The 21681-nt window shown below is 41.1% G+C and overlaps 2 protein-coding genes across 4 annotated transcripts in view; both read right to left on the bottom strand.

Annotated features, from left to right (window-relative positions):
• Positions 1-21681, bottom strand: part of LOC135503295 (glycine receptor subunit alphaZ1-like) — a 69793-nt gene that overhangs the window by 32476 nt on the left and 15636 nt on the right. The gene's annotated exons all lie outside the window — the stretch shown is intronic.
• LOC135502831 (uncharacterized) lies at positions 1712-8960 on the bottom strand. Its single transcript, XM_064795934.1, has 5 exons — positions 8936-8960; positions 8115-8332; positions 7561-7573; positions 2948-6930; positions 1712-2272 (listed from the first exon to the last, which is right to left on the bottom strand). Exons 1-4 carry the CDS (start codon positions 8958-8960, stop codon positions 5999-6001), a joined length of 1188 nt encoding a protein of 395 aa, XP_064652004.1. The 3' UTR covers positions 1712-2272; positions 2948-5998.

The raw sequence follows: 21681 nt of genomic DNA, 5'->3' as shown, positions 1-21681 counted from the left end.
CTTCTTCCCCAGAACTTTTATTAATCGCAATTTATCATCGTAAATTTCCCGGGGGGGGGGGGGGGGGTGTACAGTACTCTATAGCCCTACCGCTAAGGTCGTTATCTCGAGTCTCGATATGTATTTGACGTTTCTTAGACTACGTATCCGGCCATCCATAGACTGTTTGTTTGTACAGTCTTTTCATGTTATATGTTCTCTTGATATTTCAACCTTGTTGATGCAAAGCCTAGACAAAAGCAGTTCTAGTTCAAATTATCCTTGCCCAGGCCTGGCCGATCCCTGGTTCAGGGGTCCACCAGGAAAGTTTGTAACCCAAGCAGTCGTCATCCGTAGCCAACAACTCCCGCAGCATCAAACATATTGAAATTTAGCAGGGAGATTAAGCATGTATTGACAGTCATGACGGTGTATAGTTTGAAATGTCATACATTGTCTTACATGTAAGACAGAATGTCGGACGAACAAATGATTCTAGTATGCGTTCTCTAAGCTTCTGACTGCCACAGCCTCTCCTATAGACCCATATCTGTAAGAATACAATAGGGCCGGACATTTTTTTCCACGAGAAAGTTTTCTATAGTGTTTTTCATATAGTTCTGACCAAAGGTACGGAATCGCGTACGAATAAAATAATTTTGTCTTTGATTGGAGACTGTGCGATTCCCCCGTGTTTGAAATCAAAGAGTTGGGTCTCTTCTTTAGCTATGTATCAAGTCATAATGACTTTACGACATGACATACCACGGCCATATCTGGTGACGGGTCAACAAAAACCAATCTGATTACAAAATCAATACCCATTGGCGGTGTGGAGGCAATGAGTTGGAGTGAATGGCTATTTATCAGCTCACAGGATAACAATTGGTCGGGTCTGGTCGAAGTGCGATATTGATTTTATTTACCCTGCAACTGTACAAAGCAACATCTGCATATAGAGAACCATTTGCTTAGCCTATTCTGAACCGAAATATTCGTATCTGTGTGCATGCAGTCTGGGTAAAACGAAAAATCAAGTTCGTGTAGCTGTAACAGATGTCACCCTTCTTATAAGGGGGTCCTTAAGATCTTGATGAATTAATACCTCAGCACCACGTTCTGCATCATGATAGAGACATTTTCACTCCAATCTGCCGTGAAGTCTTGTCATGACAAACAGATTTTCGGATTTGGTTCAGCGCCTTACAACCTTCTGAGATAAAGAGTAGGTTTCAGTCTGATTTCCATGGTCATGGTCATTTAACGGAAGCGGCGAAACAAAGAAGTTTCTTTCGTATTGATTACCTTCGTCGCAAATAACTTAAATGCGCGCGGACAAAGACACAACCAGACGGCTACAGGTTGATGTAAACGGGGATTTTCATGATTAATAGTGATCTTCCTCGATTATCCAGTGACACCAACGTACCGTCCTTCGCCATAATAATAATATTTTCACGATTGATGTTTACTGGCATCCGATATGTTTTGTGGAAGTTCCAAAAAAGTGGCATAAATTCAGGAAGAGGTAGATATTCAATTACAAACGGTTTCCCTCGCTTCGAGCTTTTCTTTGTAATGTCAATCAGTATAGTGGTCATTTCAAAGACAACAATACAATTTATTAGCAATCGCCCTATTGTCGTTTTCTGGGTATAGTTGCTTCTTTCTGTGTAGAGCAAGATGCACTTGTCAATTATGATTACAACAATTACATCATGAGTGGCAGTTATGTGAATTTGAAATTTAGTGTTTCCGGGAATGTTCATGTACACATCCAGCTCTCTTCCGTATTTATTCACATAGTTGATCTCCTGACCTCTTCCTTTCTCTTCAACAACAGTAAAAACACCAAACACTACACGTTTGGCTCGATTCCTCCTGATGGAGTAGACGACAAAGGCTTGGTCAGAATAATCGGGTCGAGCAAGTCGGTATATTCTTTGAAATTTCCCTTTTCCTTGCTGACTTAAATGTTCTACCGAATAATAACCAGTGACTTTCCTCTTTTGAAAGTCAATAACACAGAATGATTTCGTGTCCACTAAGCTGCCATTAATTACTTTAAAGGCATAAAACGTTCTAGAAATCGAGAATAGTTTCTGTGTGTCGTAACGGTCCCCTTTCGTTACCACAGCATGAAAGCCAGTGCGGTGATGATGAATATCGACCAAAATGAACTCGTTTGTCAAGCTGTTGTACAGTACCTGAATTGCTAAAAATCCTGAAGTTCGATGTAAAAACTTCGGCCGAATTTTGACATCTTTGTAACTCATCCGCTTTATCGCTTTTCCTAGAAAATATTTGAAGTGTTAAAACACCTTGGTTGAAAACAAAAATGTGGCATTTAATTTAACCTGTATAATTTCTTACACGTCCTGAATGATAATATCCTGTCCCAGGTTTAAAACACTGTACTTTAGGCATCAAACGACAACTGTTGTGACGTTTCGGATCGATTCCCAGTTTTTAGTCTACCAACATAAGGTTTAAGACACACGTAGTTTTCCACGGAAGGAAATCGAGAAAAACGTATCAATTTATCATTCAGAAGAATGTGGGGAGATACTAAAAAGCGGTCAAAACCCTTTATTGGAGAGATCCGTGTTAGGGGTAAAATGATGCCCCCGCTGCTGTCTGTAGTATGTAACTTCACACACGATATGTTTTCAGTTTTGCAGACAGCCTCGCTGCGTCAAGATAAGTACCAACTTTGCTTGCCATTCTTGACATTATTTCAAGCCGGAAAATGCTATATCTCCAACAAATATTTTTCAAACAAAGGCTTGAAATGCAATATGACAACTCTTTTAGAGTTTTTGAATAAAAACCCTACAAAAAGTCCCTACCCCCCCCCCCCCCCGATGATCCTGTGTTGTCAACCAATAGTGAAACTTTTGCGGTTATCCATGCCATTTACCAAGCAGAAGGCTTATACCTTGGCTGGGTAGTTATAAAGTTGTCTCACCTTGCTCCTGCACCTATAAAATGATGAAGGACTCTAATCATTCCGATCATAGAGTGTCCATTGATTTCACTTTAACTTATCTAAACTTTTAACAAGACAAATAACATGGAACAAATAAATATCATTTCGTCTACACATTGGGAAGGGTAAAGTAGGTGAATCGATTCATGCTCCAATCAATCTAACATGTCTAATACGGATTCCATGGATAGTACAATGATGGGCCAATGGTAGATACGACTATGTCGTTCCATCCGTAGATCTCTAATAAAGATTCTTCATCGATCCATGGATGGAACACTTGATGATTAATCACCGTCACAGATCCATGGATGGACACTTTTGCCGTGCAGAGGTTAACATCCAGCTTCGTACAATATCCCATTCGGGGCTGCGACAAGAGCATTTTCGACTGCTGAACATTTGTATATGAATGAAATCAGGCAGCTTAGAAAACAAACACTGCCTTTATGAATCAGAGTCTCGCCGACTGCGAGTTCGACTCGGTGACCCATTGACCGCCAGCAGATCAGAGGCCCCAAAGCTGCTAGACCACTCTACAGCGACTTAATGTTGTGAGGGTGCGACAAACAATGCTATTACCTTCTTTACCCACACTCTTTCCTCCTTGCCACGTGATTCACCTTTCCTCCGACAAGGTGACCACGTCATAAACCTACAAAAGTGTTGTGCCTTCCTCATCCGAAGGTTAAAACCGGCGAAACCTTCATACCTCGCACAATGCATGGAACAATCGAAACGGGATCGTGTCCAATGTGACGCTCCATATCGAAATAAATTGATATTGTCTTTGACTGCAAGAGGAATAAAAGTAATCGATACGTTTGGACAATTCGTTTTACAATATATAAAGGCCATAAGATTTGGATAGAAAATAAAATAGTAACGCTTAAAAAATCTAAAATATTTATTGCTTCGACAACTTGCAGAGCTGAATTTATCATTCATATCCATGATAATTTTAATCAATCCTTTATTCAGCCAACTGTAAAACGACCGGTATATCAATCACTAAGCCCCTTAAGTTTAACTCTTTGCGACCACTTTCCGCCGACGCCAAATAACTAGCCAGGCGACCAAACCTGGAATGCCAAGGTGAGATAGCCAATCAGCCTGTTGACCTACTTGTGGCTATTCAATTTGGTCAACTGACTGATGAAATTGAATAATTGGATAATTGGATAGTTGACAACTCATTCGGTCGATCACAAATAATGCTATCAAGTAAAACAAAATATGGATCAATTTATCACATATCACATGGACCAACTGCATATCACTCAACTCGGCCATTAACACATTTCGTTCTTCGTTCATCTTGCGTAGCCCGTCCTATTCGCTGGCGTCTCAAGCGTCTCATTGAGAATAGTGAATATATATTACAGTTCTATAACTCATCGCTCACATTGTCGCATTTGAACTCCATCCATTGTTTTGTTTTTATTGCATGAAAGAATAGTACTTATATGATCAGTCCATTGTCTTTTATCCTGGCGTACTCTTTTCGCTGCATCGATTTTATTGATTATGACAATCAATAAAATCGATGACAAGATTCGTGAATTTGAAAAAATCCACATAACATAAACCGTACCTCAGTTCAGTACAGTATGTCACCTGTCTAATTTACATCAGTAGGCAAGTCACAACCGAGGCTGGACCGAGAAGTTGATTAAGCGGAATGGGAATTTCATAACAAACTTCTTCCCCAGAACTTTTATTCATCGCAATTTATCATCGTAAATTTCCCGGGGGGGGGGGGGGGGGGTGTACAGTACTCTATAGCCCTATCCCTAAGGTCGTGATCTCGAGTCTTGATATGTATTTGACGTTTCTTAGACTACGTATCCGGCCATCCATAGACTGTTTGTTTGTACAGTCTTTTCATGTTATATGTTCTCTTGATATTTCAACCTTGTTGATGCAAAGCCTAGACAAAAGCAGTTCTAGTTCAAATTATCCTTGCCTAGGCCTGGCCGATCCCTGGTTCAGGGGTCCACCAGGAAAGTTTGTAACCCAAGCAGTCGTCATCCGTAGCCAACAACTCCCGCAGCATCAAACATATTGAAATTTAGCAGGGAGATTAAGCATGTATTGACAGTCATGACGGTGTGTAGTTTGAAATGTCATACATTGTCTTACATGTAAGACAGAATGTCGGACGAACAAATGATTATAGTATGCGTTCTCTAAGCTTTTGTTTGCCACAGCCTCTCCTGTAGACCCATATCTGTAAGTATACAATAGGGCCGGGCATTTTTTTCCACGGAAAAGTTTTCAACAGTGTTTTTCATATCATTCTCACCAAAGGTACGGAATCGCGTACGAATAAAATAATTTTGTCTTTGATTGGAGACTGTAAGATTCCCCCGTGTTTGAAATCAAAGAGTTGGGTCTCTTCTTTAGCTATGTATCAAGTCATAATGACTTTACGACATGACATACCACGGCCATATCTGGTGACGGGTCAACACAAACCAATCTGATTACAAAATCAATACCCATTGGCGGTGTGGAGGCAATGAGTTGGAGTGAATGGCTATTTATCAGCTCACAGGATAACAATAGGTCGGGTCTGGTCGAAGTGCGATATTGATTTTATTGACCCTGCAACTGTACAAGGCAACATGTGCATATAGAGAACCATTTGCTTAGCCTATTCTGAACCGAAATATTCGTATCTGTGTGCAGTCTGGGTAAAACGAAAAATCAAGTTCGTGTAGCTGTAATTGATATCACCCTTCTTATAAGGGGTCCTTAAGATCTTGATGAATTAATACCTCAGCACCACGTTCTGCATCATGATAGAGACATTTTCACTCCAATCTGCCGTGAAGTCTTGTCATGACAAACAGATTTTCGGATTTGGTTCAGCGTGTAACAACCTTTTGAGATAAAGAGTAGGTTTCAGTCTGATTTCCATGGTCATGGTCATTTAACGGAAGCGGCGAAACAAAGAAGTTTCTTTCGTATTGATTACCTTCGTCGCAAATAACTTAAATGCGCGCGGACAAAGACACAACCAGACGGCTACAGGTTGATGTGAACGGGGATTTTCATGATTAATAGTGATCTTCCTTGACGATCCAGTGACACCAACGTACCGTCCTTCGCCATAATAAACATATTTTCACGAGTGATGGTTACTGGCATCCGATATGTTTTGTGGAAGTTCCAAAAAAGTGGCATAAATTCAGGAAGAGGTAGATATTCAATTACAACCGGTTTCCCTCGCTTCGAGCTTTTCTTTGTAAAGGCAATCAATATAATTGTGGTCATTTCATAGACAGCAATATTATGTATACGCAATGGCCCTATTGTCATTTTCTGGGTATAATTGCTTCTTTCTGTGTAGAGCAAGATGCACTTGTCATGTTTTATATTTACAATTACATCATGAGTGGCAGTGATGTGAATTTTAAATATAGTGTATGCATGAATGTTCATGTACACATCCAGCTCTCTTCCGTATTTGTTCACATAGTTGATCTCCTGATCTCTCCCTTTCTCTTCAACAACAGTAAAAACACCAAACACTACAAGTTTGGCTCGATTCCTCCTGATGGAGTAGACGACAAAGGCTTGGTCAGAATAATCGGGTCGAGCAAGTTGGTATATTTTTTGAAATTTCCCTTTTCCTTGCTGACTTGGTTGTTCTACCGAATAATAACCAGTGACTTTCCTCTTTTGAAAGTCAATCACACAGAGTGAATGAAAGTCCACTAAGTTGCCATTGATTACGTTAAAGGCAAAAAACTTTCTAGAAATCGAGAATAGTTTCTGTGTGTCGTAGCGGTCCCCTTTCGTTACCAAAACATGAAAGCCTGTGCGGTGACGATGAAAATCTACCAAAATGAACCCATTTGTCAAGCTGTTGTACAGTACCTGACATGCTGAATTTCGATGTAAAAACCTCGGCCGAATTTTGACCTCTTTGTACCTCATCCGCTTTATCGCTTTCCCTAGAAAATGTTTTAAGTGTTAAAATACCTTGGTTGAAAACAAAATGTGAAATTTAATTAAACCTATATGGTTTCTTATACGTCCTGAATGATAGTATGCTGTTCAAGATTTAAAACACTGTACTTTTGGTGTCAAACGACAACTGTTGTGACGTTTCGGATCGACGGAAGGAAATCGAGAAAAAAGTATCAATTTATCATTCAGAAGAATGTGGGGAGACACTAAAAAGCGGTCAAAACCCTTTATATTGGAGAGATCCGTGTTAGGGGTAAAATGATGCCCCCGCTGCTGTCTGTAGTATGTAACTTCAAACACGATATGTTTTCAGTTTTGCAGACAGCCTCGCTGCGTCAAGATAAGTACCAACTTTGCTTGCCATTCTAGTCATTGACATTATTTCAAGCCGGAAAATGCTATGTCTCTAACAAATATTTTTCGACCAAAGGCTTGAAATGCAATATGACAACTTTCTTTGAATATTTGGAATAAAAACCCCACAAAAAGTCCCTACCCCCCACCCCCCCGATGATGCTGTGTTGTCAACCAATAGTGAAACTTTTGTGGGTATCCATGCAATTTACCAAGCAGAAGGCTCATACCTTGGCTGGGCAGCTATAAAGTTGTCTCACCTTGCTCCTGCAGCTTTAAAATGATGAAGGACTCTAATCATTCCGATCACAGAGTGTCCATTGATTTCGTTTTAAGTTATCTTAACTCTTAACAAGATAAACAACCTGGAACAAATAAAAATCATTTCGCCTACACTTTGGGAAGACAAAAGTAGGTGAAGCGATTCATGCTCCAATAAATCTTACATGTCTAATACGGATTCCATGGATGGTACAATGATGTGCCAATGGTAGATACGAATATGTCGTTCCATCCATGGATCTATAATAAAGATTCATTGACCCATGGATGGACACTTTTGCCGTGCTGAGGTTAACATCAAGCTTCGTACAATATCCCATTCGGGGTTGCAACAAGAGCATTTTCGACTGCTGAACATTTGTATATGAATGAAATCAGGCAGCTTAGAAAACAAACACCGCCTTTATAATCAGAGTCCCGCCGACCTGGAGTTCGACTCGGTGACCCATTGACCGCCAGCAGATCAGAGTCCCCAAAGCTACTCGACCACAGCGACTTAATGTTGTGAGGGTGCGACAAACAATGATATTACCTTCTTTACAAACACTCTTCCCCCCTTGACACGCGATTCACCTTTCCTCCGACAAGGCGACCACGTCATAAACCTACAAAAGTGTTGTGCCTTCCTCATCCGAAGGTTAAAACCGGCGAAACCTTCATACCTCGCACAATGCATGGAACAATCCAAACGGGATCGTGTCCAATTTGGCGCTCCATATCGAAAGAAAATGATATCGTCTATGACTGCAACTGTAGTAAAAGTAATAGATACGTTTGGACAATTCGTTTCAGAATATGTACAGGCCATAAGATTTGGATAGAAAATAAAATAGTAACACTTGAAAAATCGAAAATATTTATTGCTTCGACAACTTGCAGAGCTGAATTTATCAATCATATCCATGATAATTTCAATCAATCCGTTATTCAGCCAACTGTAAAACGACCGGTATATCAATCACTAAGCCCCTTAAGTTTAAATCTTTGCGACCACTTTCCGCCGACGCCAAATAACTAGCCAGGCGACCAAACCTGGAATGCCAAGGTGAGATAGCCAATCAGCCTGTTGACCTACTTGTGGCTACCCAATTTGGTCAACTGACTAATGAAATTGGATAATTGGATAATTTGAAAGTTGACAACTCAACTGATCTCACAAATAATGCTATCAAGTAACACAAAATATGGATCAATTTATCACATATCACATGGACCAACTGCATATCACTCAACTCGGCCATTAACACATTTCGTTCTTCGTTGATCTTGCGTAGCCCGTCCTATTCGCTGGCGTCTCAAGCGTCTCATTTAGAATAGTGAATATATATTACGGTTCTATAACTCATCGCTCACCTTGTCGCATTTGAACTGCATCCATTGTTGTGTTTTTATTGCATGAAAGAATAGTACTTATATGATCAGTCCATTGTCTTTTATCCTGGCGTACTTTTATAGCTGCATCGATTTTATTGATTATGAAAATCAATAATATGATCGATGACAAGGTTCGTGAATTTGAAAAAACCGACATAACATAAACCGTACCTCAGTTCAGTACAATATGTCACCTGTCTAATTTACATCAGTAGGCAAGTCACAACCGAGGCTGGACCGAGAAGTTGATTCAGCGGAATGGGAATTTCATAACAACCTTCTCCCCAGTACCTTTATTCATCGCAATTGTTCAGCGTAAATTTCCCGAGGTGGTGTACAGCACTCTATAGCCCTATCCCTAAGGTCGTGATCTCGAGTCTTGATATGTATTTGACGTTTCTTAGACTACGTATCCGGCCATCCATAGACTGTTTGTTTGTACAGTCTTTTCATGTTATATGTTCTCTTGATATTTCAACCTTGTTGATGCAAAGCCTAGACAAAAGCAGTTCTAGTTCAAATTATCCTTGCCTAGGCCTGGCCGATCCCTGGTTCAGGGGTCCACCAGGAAAGTTTGTAACCCAAGCAGTCGTCATCCGTAGCCAACAACTCCCGCAGCATCAAACATATTGAAATTTAGCAGGCCGGTTAAGCAATGTATTGACAGTCATGACGGTGTATAGTTTGAAATGTCATACATTGTCATACATGTAAGACAGAATGTCGGCCGAACAAATGATTATAGTATGCGTTCTCTAAGCTTTTGACTGCCACAGCCTCTCCTATAGGCCCATATCTGTAAGAATAAAATAGGACCGGACATTTTTTTCCACGGGAACGTTTTCTATAGTGCTTTTCATATCATTCTCACTAAAGGTACGGAATCGCCTACGAATAAAATAATTTTGTCTTTGATTGGAGACTGTGAGATTCCCCCGTGTTTGAATTCAAAGAGTTGGGCCTCTTCTTTAGCTATGTATCAAGTCATAATGATTTTACGACATGACATACCACGGCCATATCTGGTGACGGGTAACACAAACCAATCTGATTACAAAATCAATACCCATTGGCGGTGTGGAGGCAATGAGTTGGAGTGAATGGCTATTTTATCAGCTCACAGGATAACAATAGTTCGGGTCTGCTCGAAGTGCGAGTATTCCATTGTTCGATGCGGCATAATTAGCTTTACTGTGAAATTCTCTCGATGTTTACTGACACTCAGTGAATGCTCAACATATGGACAATGCTCTTTGTTCAACTCTGATTGTCTGCACGCTATGTCAACGTAAGCTTGTTTGGTTGTAAACAATCATTTTCATGATAAAGCAGACAATATGTACTACCAGCCACCACCATTGATTGTACGGCAGTTTGCAGCAGCACTGAAGTCAATGTGGGCGAATTGTAAATATTCGATTGTTACATGTGGCAAATATATGGGCGGTTATTACCGCAAATAAAGACAAACCAAAGCAAAGACACTTGTGTAGCATATCAAGGACACGTAGATTGATACTCCTGGGCGGTTATTACCGCAAATAAAGACAAACCAAAGCAAAGACACTTGTGTAGCATATCAAGGACACGTCGATTGATACTCCTATGTGTGCCACATCAAAGACATCTGGACCATACACCACGTCAAAGATAACGATGCGAAGTCAACAGGCGGCGCCACTGTAGATTGCTGGCGGCCGTACGCTGCCTGTTGACGTTGTTGTTATTTGCCACCTCTCTCCTATGGCAAGCCGTTTGCTTCAAAAAGTCGAAATGATTTTTTTTCTAGTCGAAATGATTTTTTTCTAGTCAAGATATTTTTTTCAAGTCAAGAAAAAAAATTTGAAATTAAATTTTTTTTTCAAGTCGAGATATTTATTTTTTTTCTCATTTAACTTATTGAAGTTGAATCAATTAATAAAAATTTCACTGCGAGAAAAAAATGATTATAAAAATATATATCAACAAAAACCTATAGTTGTCAAAATCGTTTTTACTTTTCCCAAGACGGTGGCGCCGCCTGTTGACTTCGCATCGTTATCTTTGATGTGGTGTATGGTCCAGATGTCTTTGATGTGGCACACATAGGAGTATCAATCTACGTGTCCTTGATATGCTACACAAGTGTCTTTGCTTTGGTTTGTCTTTATTTGCGGTAATAACCGCCCATACAAATACGATCAGCGCCGAGCAACTACTACTGCTACAATACACGTTCGTACTCAATGTGCAACCGTCTCATTCAACATAAGACAAGTTTATTATGCTTCCTTTCAGCTGTACATGTACATTACCTTCAAAACTAATTAAACTCGGTGGTGTCTACCAATGCATTGGAATCATCGATAGAGATGATATAGCGGTGATTAAGGGAAAGATAGAGTGAAATAGGTCGCCAGGAAGACCGGAGTGTGCTTGGTCGTCTGATAACATTCCCCGCGAGACAGATCCACCAAGTATTAAAGAGCATTCAAGGAAATCAACGTGCTGTAGTTCAGATACGTCGACCGTTCATGACATCAAACTGGTTGTTGGCCTATTTGAACTACTGAAGAAGAAGGCCGTGTTGAAATATTGTCTTAGCTTGGATAGTTTTTGTGTCGCCTTAGACTTCGGTTTACTGTTGATCTTTACTACGATGCTGACTTTGTTCTGATTATAATAATGTTTTGTCCATCGTTGTTGACGTTGGTGTTGTTAATGATGGTGTTGCTGTTGATTCGTGTTATCATTGTTGTCGCCAGACGCTTAAACCTACACCATAGAACCCTTTTTATCACGGGCAACTACGCACCCCATCTTCATATCTGCAATCAATAACCTACTAGCCAGCGTCCAGTGCATTCCTAACATGCCTACTAGTAAATGACGCCTCACAGCATGTCTCAAACGGATATAAACAAACAATCAGCCACACGCAATCTTTAACGAAGAATCAGCATGTTCTACAAACATCCTGGGATGAGGCTCGATTTTCTCCTGAGAGACTAATGGGCCTCAGAGCTGAAATCAATGTTAGTCGTGCCTAAAGCCTTCCAATGGATTATTGAAGCGAATTCATTACACTTCTTAATGTTGGTCATATTGATTCTTCGCAGCGTCATCGATTTGTCTCCCCTTGCGACTCACTTAATTCGAAGCAACATCATGATATGTTTCGTTTTGAGAAGGCACGTTGAAGTGACTGCTCAATATGTTTTAAAGAACAGCCAAAGTAGTGCAGTTTTACTGCCTCTTTTGCAAGCAATTTAAAAGATTAAGTACCGCATTAGGATGTTACGACCCATGTACAGTGCAGAACCTTTCTAGTCAGACCGATTAGACCGTCGAATCGTCATCAATATGTTCCTCCTTGCGACTCGATTAATGAGTAGCAACACCAGAGTAAAAAAAGTTACGATTACTGTTCAAATCAAGAAAACTTTTTGGACGGCCTGTGAAGTACAATTTAGTTGCAAGCCAAGAGATTTCGTATCAAATGTGACCATTCGATAGCTCTATATCTAGTCGTATCGACATATATTTGTCGCAGCATATTTGTTTCACATTGCGATTGAACTTGTATTTGACGCACCGACACGTTTATGTTCTTTTGACAAGAAAAGTTAAACGTTCTCTCAAACATGTCCAAGTAGGTTATTGGACTGCCTGTAAAGTGCAATTAATATCAATAGTTGCCTTTAAATGCTTAGTATTCAAGTGTGGCCATTGCCTTACTCGTTTACTGAGCAAACTGAGTGGCTATTGCGCTAATTGGCTGATTCTATTGGAAAGCATTATAAAGAGTTTTTCAGATCGATCTTTTGTCACTAAACTGTAATAGTCTGATCAAAAGTATTTTTGTTACACAGCCCTTGGCAGCCGGTGTCATAGTTGACCAGCCTCAGTTGACACCGCGAAAGAGCATTGGTTAGGTGGTACAACACCTTACCTTTTGAGAAATATGATCTGGTCACATTCCTGAGTTCAACTAAGTACATTTAGCCCAAATGATATGAAATCCACTATAGAGACACTACGCTCCTTCACAGCAACACAGCTCCACAAGACACGCAGTAGATCACAGCAGAAATTAATGAACACATTCCATACCCTTTAGATGATATGTTCTTTCCCTGCGGGACCCTGAATACATGTTTAAGATCAATGTATTACCCATACGAACGAGTATGCACCTTCCCCGAGGCCCAGCCCTGTGAAAATGCCGGTATTGTATGAGGTCCTGGGGCAAACGATGCACTGGCACGTCTGAGGTATTGTTTGCGATGACAGCCGCACCACCCTTGGCGGCTGGCGGCGTAAGTAAACTATACATCCTTTACCATTAGGCGTGTCTGATTGTTGCTTGGATGTGTTTTAGTGTTTGGTCGATGTTTTAATTTGAGTACCAGATATTGAGCGCAAGATACGATGAGGTAATATACGCTGGTTCGGATAGGTCTTTCCAGTCCAGGGAGGATTTGTGTCAGAATCACTCTAGTTATAGGGAAGGGATTATATTATGTTCAGCATTTGTTGTGTCCTTTCCAAGAAACAAACCTCCTATGTCAAATTACACTTTCACTATTTAAGTCTATTTGCCCTTGCTGATGTTGGCCTATCGACTCCCATGAAAGTCGTTTCGTGGTGGTCGATGTTATCATGATTAGCCCTGAATACCCTTTGATAAGAGTGTAGAACAACGGGAATTTAGGCCGAAGTGCAAGTGGGCTTTCTCTAAAGACACAAGACGGTGTATTGGGCTAGGTTGGTATTCGTTCGAGTGTATAAAGGTAAGGGGCAAGACCACTTAATGAGATACGCTGGATGGGCCAGGTTAGTCGAGTGGGATTAGTGTTCAAATCATATGGGTTTAGGGTTTGCGGTAGTGACCGCCCAAGAGATACCGGTGTTATCAGGTGGCACTGTCACTTTGCAACATTAATCCAACGCACCCATATCTATGCGCTTCTGAAATAAAAATCGACTGTCTACATTCACTAACAATATTTACTAGAAAAAAGGTTCACGCATATGATGTGGCGGGTAATTTCAACATCCTCACCAGCTATCTTTGCAACTACACTGTGTTTTGGTTAGAACTTTGAACACCAGTAGGGTATTGAAAGGCTGAATGATGACATCAAAACCGTTAAAAATATTTACGAGGTAAGTTATTGCTCCAGTGCACCAAGGGAAATCAATGGGCCTTCATTCGAAAAAATAAGATATTACATTTTCGCTCAGAATAGAAAAGGTACGCGTGCCGGGTGCGAAAGTAATCTGCACTGTGTTAGATTTAGTGCACAAGAAATTGTCGAAGTTGTCGTTTGGTGGAATAAGGTTATGGTGTGTTTCCATGGAGGTCAGAATAATACAAGACCCTTCCTTCCGTCTTAACCTGTCACTATCAATGTCTTCATAATGCTCCGCTTCACACAATATGTAAACGCCAGCTTTAACGCCTCATCTATCATTATAGCACTATTGTCGCGTGGACCATAACGACGGCACAAACAATAGTCTCATAGTCAAGCAGTCAATCACTTGGAGTTTACTGGTAAGTTGTCGACATGTTCGGATATTTTTTTCAATGGGGATTACGTGTTTTCCAGATGGATCTGGCAAAAGGTACTTAACAGACCTTTTGTTACAAACCGTAATAGTCTGATCCCAAATAGTATGCCACACAGCCCAGAGTTGTATGTGGTAACACAGCCCTGGGCAGCCTGTGTCATATTTAACCGGTTTAGTTGACACCGCGAAAGAGCATTGATGAGGCCTACCCTAAGGATAATCTAGTGTTGTTGTACAACACAACTATCTTTTGGTAAATGTGATCTGGTCACATTCCTGAGTTCAGCTATTAAGTATCTTTGGCCTGAACGATCAGAAATACACTTTACCGCTGGTTGAGTGTTGAATGGCTTACCCAGTTACATATCGATTTGTTTGGATTTTTTAAATGGGGACAAAAGGCTTGCGCCAGAGGGTGAAATATGTAGTCGTCAAGTGACTAGTGTGCACAGTTAGGGGATTTGGTTGTGTTCGACTCCGCCAGTCTCGTCATTCATCTTACCTCTTGCCTGGTGTTGTCTGACATGTTCAAGACATTGGCGTAAGGCACAGTATCCGTAATCGATGCCGCTCGAAGTCGGTATTGGTGATATTGGTAAAGGGTTTACGGACATGATGTATTAGCTTTCGATGGCTTATTGGCCATGACATTTTACTCCTGACAAGTGACTACATGAATCCAATCCTGTTGCCATACCAGTAGACACCGAGCCACTAATGATATCTGACCCCAGTAGACACCGAGCCATTAATGATATCTGACCCCAGTAGACACCGAGCCACTAACGATATCTGACCCCAGTAGACACGGCACCGAGCCACTAATGATATCTGACCCCAGCAGACACCGAGCCACTAATGATATCTGACCCCAGTAGACACCGAGCCACTAATGATATCTGACCCCAGTAGACACCGAGCCACTAATGATATCTGACCCCAGTAGACACCGAGCCACTAATGATATCTGACCCCAGCAGACACCGAGCCACTAATGATATATGACCCCAGTAGACACCAAGCCACTAATGATATATGACCCCAGTAGACACCGAGCCACTAATGATATCTGACCCCAGTAGACACCGAGCCACTAATGATATCTGACCCCAGTAGACACCAAGCCACTAATGATATCTGGCCTAGATTGTGGATAGATAGGCTTCTTCTTTATCATGTTTGAGTCCGGTTGGTCAGGGCCGGTCAGAGTTAGGAGCAGGAATAAGATAGTTGGTCTAGGGAGAGTCACTGTCAGATTCGGTGCGCACGACACGATCCTGGCATTTGACTCCACATGGATAAAAGTGGTAATTATAACTGATGATCTAATTTGATTTATGTGCTCTGGAATCCCCAATGTGCCCCAGAGATGCAGCTCTAACAACCCAAACACTAAATTCTTTCTAAATGATGTGTTTATTTGCCTCTCATTGCCGCTGTGGGATCATTAGACACAAGAATGGATACCGGCCATGATGACATTGCATAACTAACAAGAGAAATAGAGTGGCTGTGACTGGTAACATTATTGGATGTTTCAACAAAAAAGCTACTGACCTGTAATGAGAGATACTTTTAAAAATAAGTTGCGATATTACCTGGAGTTGTGATACTCCTTAGTCGTGTTGGGGCATGATGCCTAAGCAAAGAGCAAGAGTACAATACAATACATGAAAGGCTCATCCACAGTCTATTTAGAATATGAAACTGCCCTACACGTCAAGTATACATTGTACATGCACACATCGGAATACCTGAGACATGTGTATCTTCAAATGTCGTGACTTGTGACATTTCTTGGCAATAGACTCAGTTCCCCCGGCTCGGGTTTCAATCCAGATTGAATGGTTTATTTACTATTTGATTGGCATCGATCAATAGATTTAGATTGAAGCACGAAACCTGCTGAGAATATATCAGGCTATCTGAGAGGTGGAGGAGATGAGAGGAACGATGCGAGATATACAGATATACCAGATTCGTGTTGAGTTTTAGGCCATTGTGCTAACAAACGATTTCAAACTTAGCTTGAAGGGGAGCCCACCCCATCCCACAATCTGAGGTAACACCAGCAGGTGGTTTCAAAGCCCTCAAGGCGTGATATTGATATCAGCCTGTGAGCTTCATTCGTCTATTAGTAAATCAATTCCACTGGTAGATCAATTTCAATGCTTTCAGGCAGTGTCGCAAACGTCATCAGGCACGTCGGGGTAATCCGCATTAGGGTACCACTATAGGGCCGTTTAGACGACGCGAAAAAATCCGGATGCGTCCCGAATCCGGATTAATTTTTCGTCGTGTAAACGCAAAAAGATCCGGATCAATGTGGTTGCATCCGGACTAAAAAGGTACCATCGCCTTGGGTGGTTTTAATCCGGATTCATCCAGATTCGATCCGAATGCGGTCTTTTCGCCTGTCGTCTAAACGGCCCTATTATAGGGCTGACATTGTTATGACATTGATTATATGAACGTATCACTGTTCACTTCCATGTGTGACATGAGGAACGAACACGGAACAAGGCATTTCCAAGGAGCGGGTACATACGATTCACGATATCCCCTTTCACTGTCAGTCAAATTGTGACAAGTGAAACATGCCTATTGACAATAACACAACTCAGGCCTGTTTCGACGTAATCAAGCCGGTCCAGGGCGCCAGTACAAAAGGTCTATTGAACGTGTAATAAGACTATGTATAACAGACACAGCCCAACTGACTTCGTTACGTCGACATTGCAGGCTTTTGTTTGCCAATACAGGCAATTGTGTGGGACACCCAATTCATGTTTTCTCCTTTACATTTCCTACAGTGATGACAGTAATCATACTTTCATTGGACATCAGGATCGACGTGCAAGTTCCAAGAGGTACAATGGATGTGTGAATGGCATAGGAATTATGCACATGATTAAACACATGAAATGGATGACTTGCACAGTGAGCTAATTGCGTGTGTAGTGGTTCACCATTCCTCACCCTGTGTTCGTGTTAAACATTAGGAAACGCCAGAAAGCTGCAGAAATGTTGCTAATCAGCAATTAGCACTAACGAGCAGTGTTGGTACATATTCCTTTCATTTCTAAGGCTGCAAGGAGCGTTGAAAGCAATAACATGGAAACCTATCGCTATTTAATTCAATAACCGAAATACAGCACGTATTAACGGTAATTGGATTGATACATGGATATAGGTAGCATTGGGGTTGCACAGCAATTGAAGGAGAGAGAAATATATGGAGTGCTGAACCCCGCACACACGCACCACCCTGCTTGGTCGATGAAGACAGAGTGACAAGCCCAAGGTAATCGGGGAGGTGGCTCGAGAGGGTATTCGACACCTAAGACTACTGACCACGCTTCACATTCGAAAACCAATATCCCCGAATATCATATTGCCGTGATTTCGTATCGGCACCCACTTGTTCAATTGCCTGCCTCTAACCTCTCGATTGATCCACACGTGATTGCAATCTCAGCAACTGTCACGGATGGCAATGGCCAGGCTCATTCGATTTGTAGCAATATCGGCGTGGCTTTATCCCAGCCGGAGATTGACATCTTGAAAATATGGAGTCGACTTGGGTTAGATAAAGACGCCATTTCTGACGTGCTTGGCACTGTTTCTCATCTATCAAATTTGGCATTGAAGGAAGGACTGTTTTGTGCAAGTTTTCAGGAGGAAGAAGTCGGCTAAATCTTCGTTGATACTGCTTTTTGGCGCGATTGCCACCTTAACCTTTACAACGCAAGAGAGTTTGAGTCTAGTTGCCACTACTGCAGAGTCGCTCACTCTTAGCTGAAAAAATCAGCTATTGCTTTACAAAATGCCGTACAGTGTGGAACAGATCTAGATAACAGCATGGTTGGCCAGTGTTGAAAGATTCCCTTGCTCATCATGCTACTATTACGGCGATGCAGTTACGCAGTTGCTGCAAAATGCGCTGTTCATTTCTTGAGATTTAATTTAGGAACGTTGAGTTTGTTGGGAAGATACGCGAAGATTCACACGCTGTTGAAATTAAACCAATTTGCATCTCTTTAAAGTGAATACTTTTTCGAACGAGTTTTAACTAGCTTGTAAGCGCTAAATGGTAGATTGTACCGACTATCGAATTAATCAAGTTGGCCTATCAAACTACCTCTTACTTAGTGTTTGATTGGTGCACTTCAACCTGCTCAACTTCCGAAGATTGGAACAATGCACATTTTCTCAATTCAGATAGACTGAAACCACTTTGCTGAAAAACTTCAAGGTGATAGCACACCAGGGATCTCATAAACCCCGCAAACTTCGAGATTCTTGTGGAGAGCAAACTCTTCTGAAACATCTAGCAATGACGAAAACCAATACAATTGGCCACACATGTTCTTACAGGTATGCCAACTTTCCCTAATTGTCCAATAATTGAGTAAATTCCAAGGATGCGCTTGGTATTGTGCAGACCAGTACATAAGCGAAATACCTTTAATTGAAATACACACGAGGCGCGTATTGAGACTTTGTCGTAGGCGTATGCAAAACGCTAACCGCAAATGTTTTATGTGAGACCACCGCGGGAAACTGGGTGTTGCATACACACGTACATTACACCCCAAGAGAGTTTGTTACTCTTCGGGTTTTTCTTTTCTTGCTTATATTAAGAAAACTGCTTTTTTTCCTAGACTTGAGATGCACTTAGTACATTCTCGTCTCTTCTCAGTACCTCTTTGCCTAGTGAATTGAACATTCGGTGAGTGTTGATGGACTGAAGCCAACGACATTCACACAAAGGGAAACGAAAATAAGGGAAACTCAAATTATCTGCAAGCAAAAAAAACGTTGAAGTGAAGCAAAGAGCAAAGGACCAAGTGTGTTTATCATGAAAGCAATTGAATTCTTTTGACGTTGGTTGATTATACACCCCGGTTCAGCAATATTGTAAGGCAATGTCATTAACGCGAAGATAAATTGCTTAAGTTATACGTTCATTCTTTTATCTTGTAATGGCAAAAGGTCTAAAGACTAAAGACAATTTCCTTGTAAAAAGATCGTGATAAGGCATCTCATCGAAATGCGATTCAGCATGAAATCAGCATTGATTTTCGAGTCAGCTGCTGTTTTAGAATGTCCTGGAGGCGGCTCGTCTTGAAACTCCATCTCGATTTGATTGCACTCAGAAGCGAACGCACTATTCACCAGTTCGATTTTAAATTCAAGATATCATTGAGTTTTTTGTCACTGCCGCCTCTACTGCTGTTTGAGAATGGCCTAAAGCCGCCTCATCTGAAGAGTCGCTGGTCGCCTGAGGCAGATGAAATTCTTTACTTTTTCAACTATATTTGAATTCATGAAAAACTGTGTTTACACTTCTTGCTGGTGGTATTTGCATGCAGTTTAAATTACTCGTTAGAAGCATTGATCGCTCAGGAAAATGATGTACTAGTACAACAGGGATCTGACAGAATGGTGCATAACGTGATAACATTGGTCAATTCAACATCAGCCATGGCTGTATCTCAACGCCCTTGATCATCCCGGCAGGATATCACAATAAATCTGTTGCTCTACGATGATGGTTTTATGAAGTCATTAGGGAATTAAAGCGTGGCTATTATTTACCCAGGATGTTTACTGAATAAAGGTGAAGATGCAATGGGGTTACATGTACGTGTACTAGTATTAGCGAAGTGGAATCAATGACAAACATAACTTAATTTAACTCCATTTCTATTTGAATAGTTGAAATGGTTAACAAAACCCCAGCAAAGTCAGTCAGACAGTGAACAGCCAGCGCCAAAGTCACCAAAAAGTAGCACGCAATGTCAATTTATATTTTAATATACGGCCCTGATATGTGGATTAAGTTGATTTGCTATCTTTTCAATGCATTGCATGTCGATATCACGCTGCACTCCCTCAACCTTGCCGTATCGATGTCATGATCCAATATGTATAGTGATTCGGGTCATGGAGACGGAGGTTGTCGGGTAAAGGACAAGTCTAGTGGGGCGCAGAGTGCAATGTGTTTGTTATCAAATGCATGTATTATGTATGAGATATCCAGGTCGAATCCTGACGATTCTTAAATATCGCAGTCAGTTTGGTATAGAAGTACATGTCAACATGTACTATCTTTATAATAATAGTTGAATTCTAAACTGAGGATCTCTCAGGAATATTTACAAATATTGTATGAACATGTGCATGCAGACTTGAGAAGGAAGCTGGATTATATCTAAGAATCTTGTAAGAATATGAAGCCTACGGAGTGGCGGCATGGTGCAAAAAACTAAGTTACTTGATTATCAAAAGTGAGCCCCGTCTACGATACAGCAAGTGGAAGTACAGCGTACGGGTTTAAACACATCTCCTATAGAGCTTCTCGGTCTTTGAGTTGTTGTTGTCCCCAACCTGTACACGTTCCACTCCAACCTTGAACCTCTCCGTCTTCATCTATTGATATTCTCATTGTCTTCACGTACACAGAAACGCTGCACACGAATCCCTAAACGGCAAATGCTTCAGAGAACAAAGATTGTCTTCCGTATTGATTTTGTCAATGTTTAGGAATGGAAAGAGACTAGAAATTGACTCCTGAGAGAAGAGATTGATAACAACAAGACAGTTATTGGCTCCAGCGATGATGAAGTGAGCAGTTTGTGACAGAAAGACACCGTCATGGGTGCATATGCCCCTGTCCTTGATGTTAGATATGACATGTAATTTCCGAGGCAAATAAAGAAGAAAAAACGGGTGTGAATTGACTACCGGTGGTGACTCAGTGTTAATCTTGAAATAGTTGCACCAAAACAAACATCACAACAACAAAATCTGTTCGCGTGATGTAAGGTCATGTTAACGAAATCTTTCTGAGGATGTTCTTAAACAAGTGCAAAAAATCCAGTGAGTGCACAGTAACAAATCATTCTATGATTAAGCAGTACCTTACTGAACACTCTAAATGGAATTTCCTCATCACTCACACCTAGAAGATGGCGAGGATGTTGATCAGCTACACACGGGCCCTGATAAATGATCCCCACAAATCTTGGGTGATAAATAGCCTTCCCATCATTCCTGTCCGTAATGGTGATTTCATGCTAGCGGGTATTATTGAGTACTATCAGGCAATACCAGTCTTCCATTTGCAATACCAGTCTTGCCGCTAACAGCTCACCAGCGGGCCT

The sequence above is a fragment of the Lineus longissimus genome, chromosome 19 (genome assembly GCF_910592395.1).
Source record: "Lineus longissimus chromosome 19, tnLinLong1.2, whole genome shotgun sequence".
Classification (NCBI taxonomy): domain Eukaryota; kingdom Metazoa; phylum Nemertea; class Pilidiophora; order Heteronemertea; family Lineidae; genus Lineus; species Lineus longissimus.
Note: the sequence above shows the minus strand (reverse complement) of the source record. Positions and strands in the feature narration are given on the sequence as shown.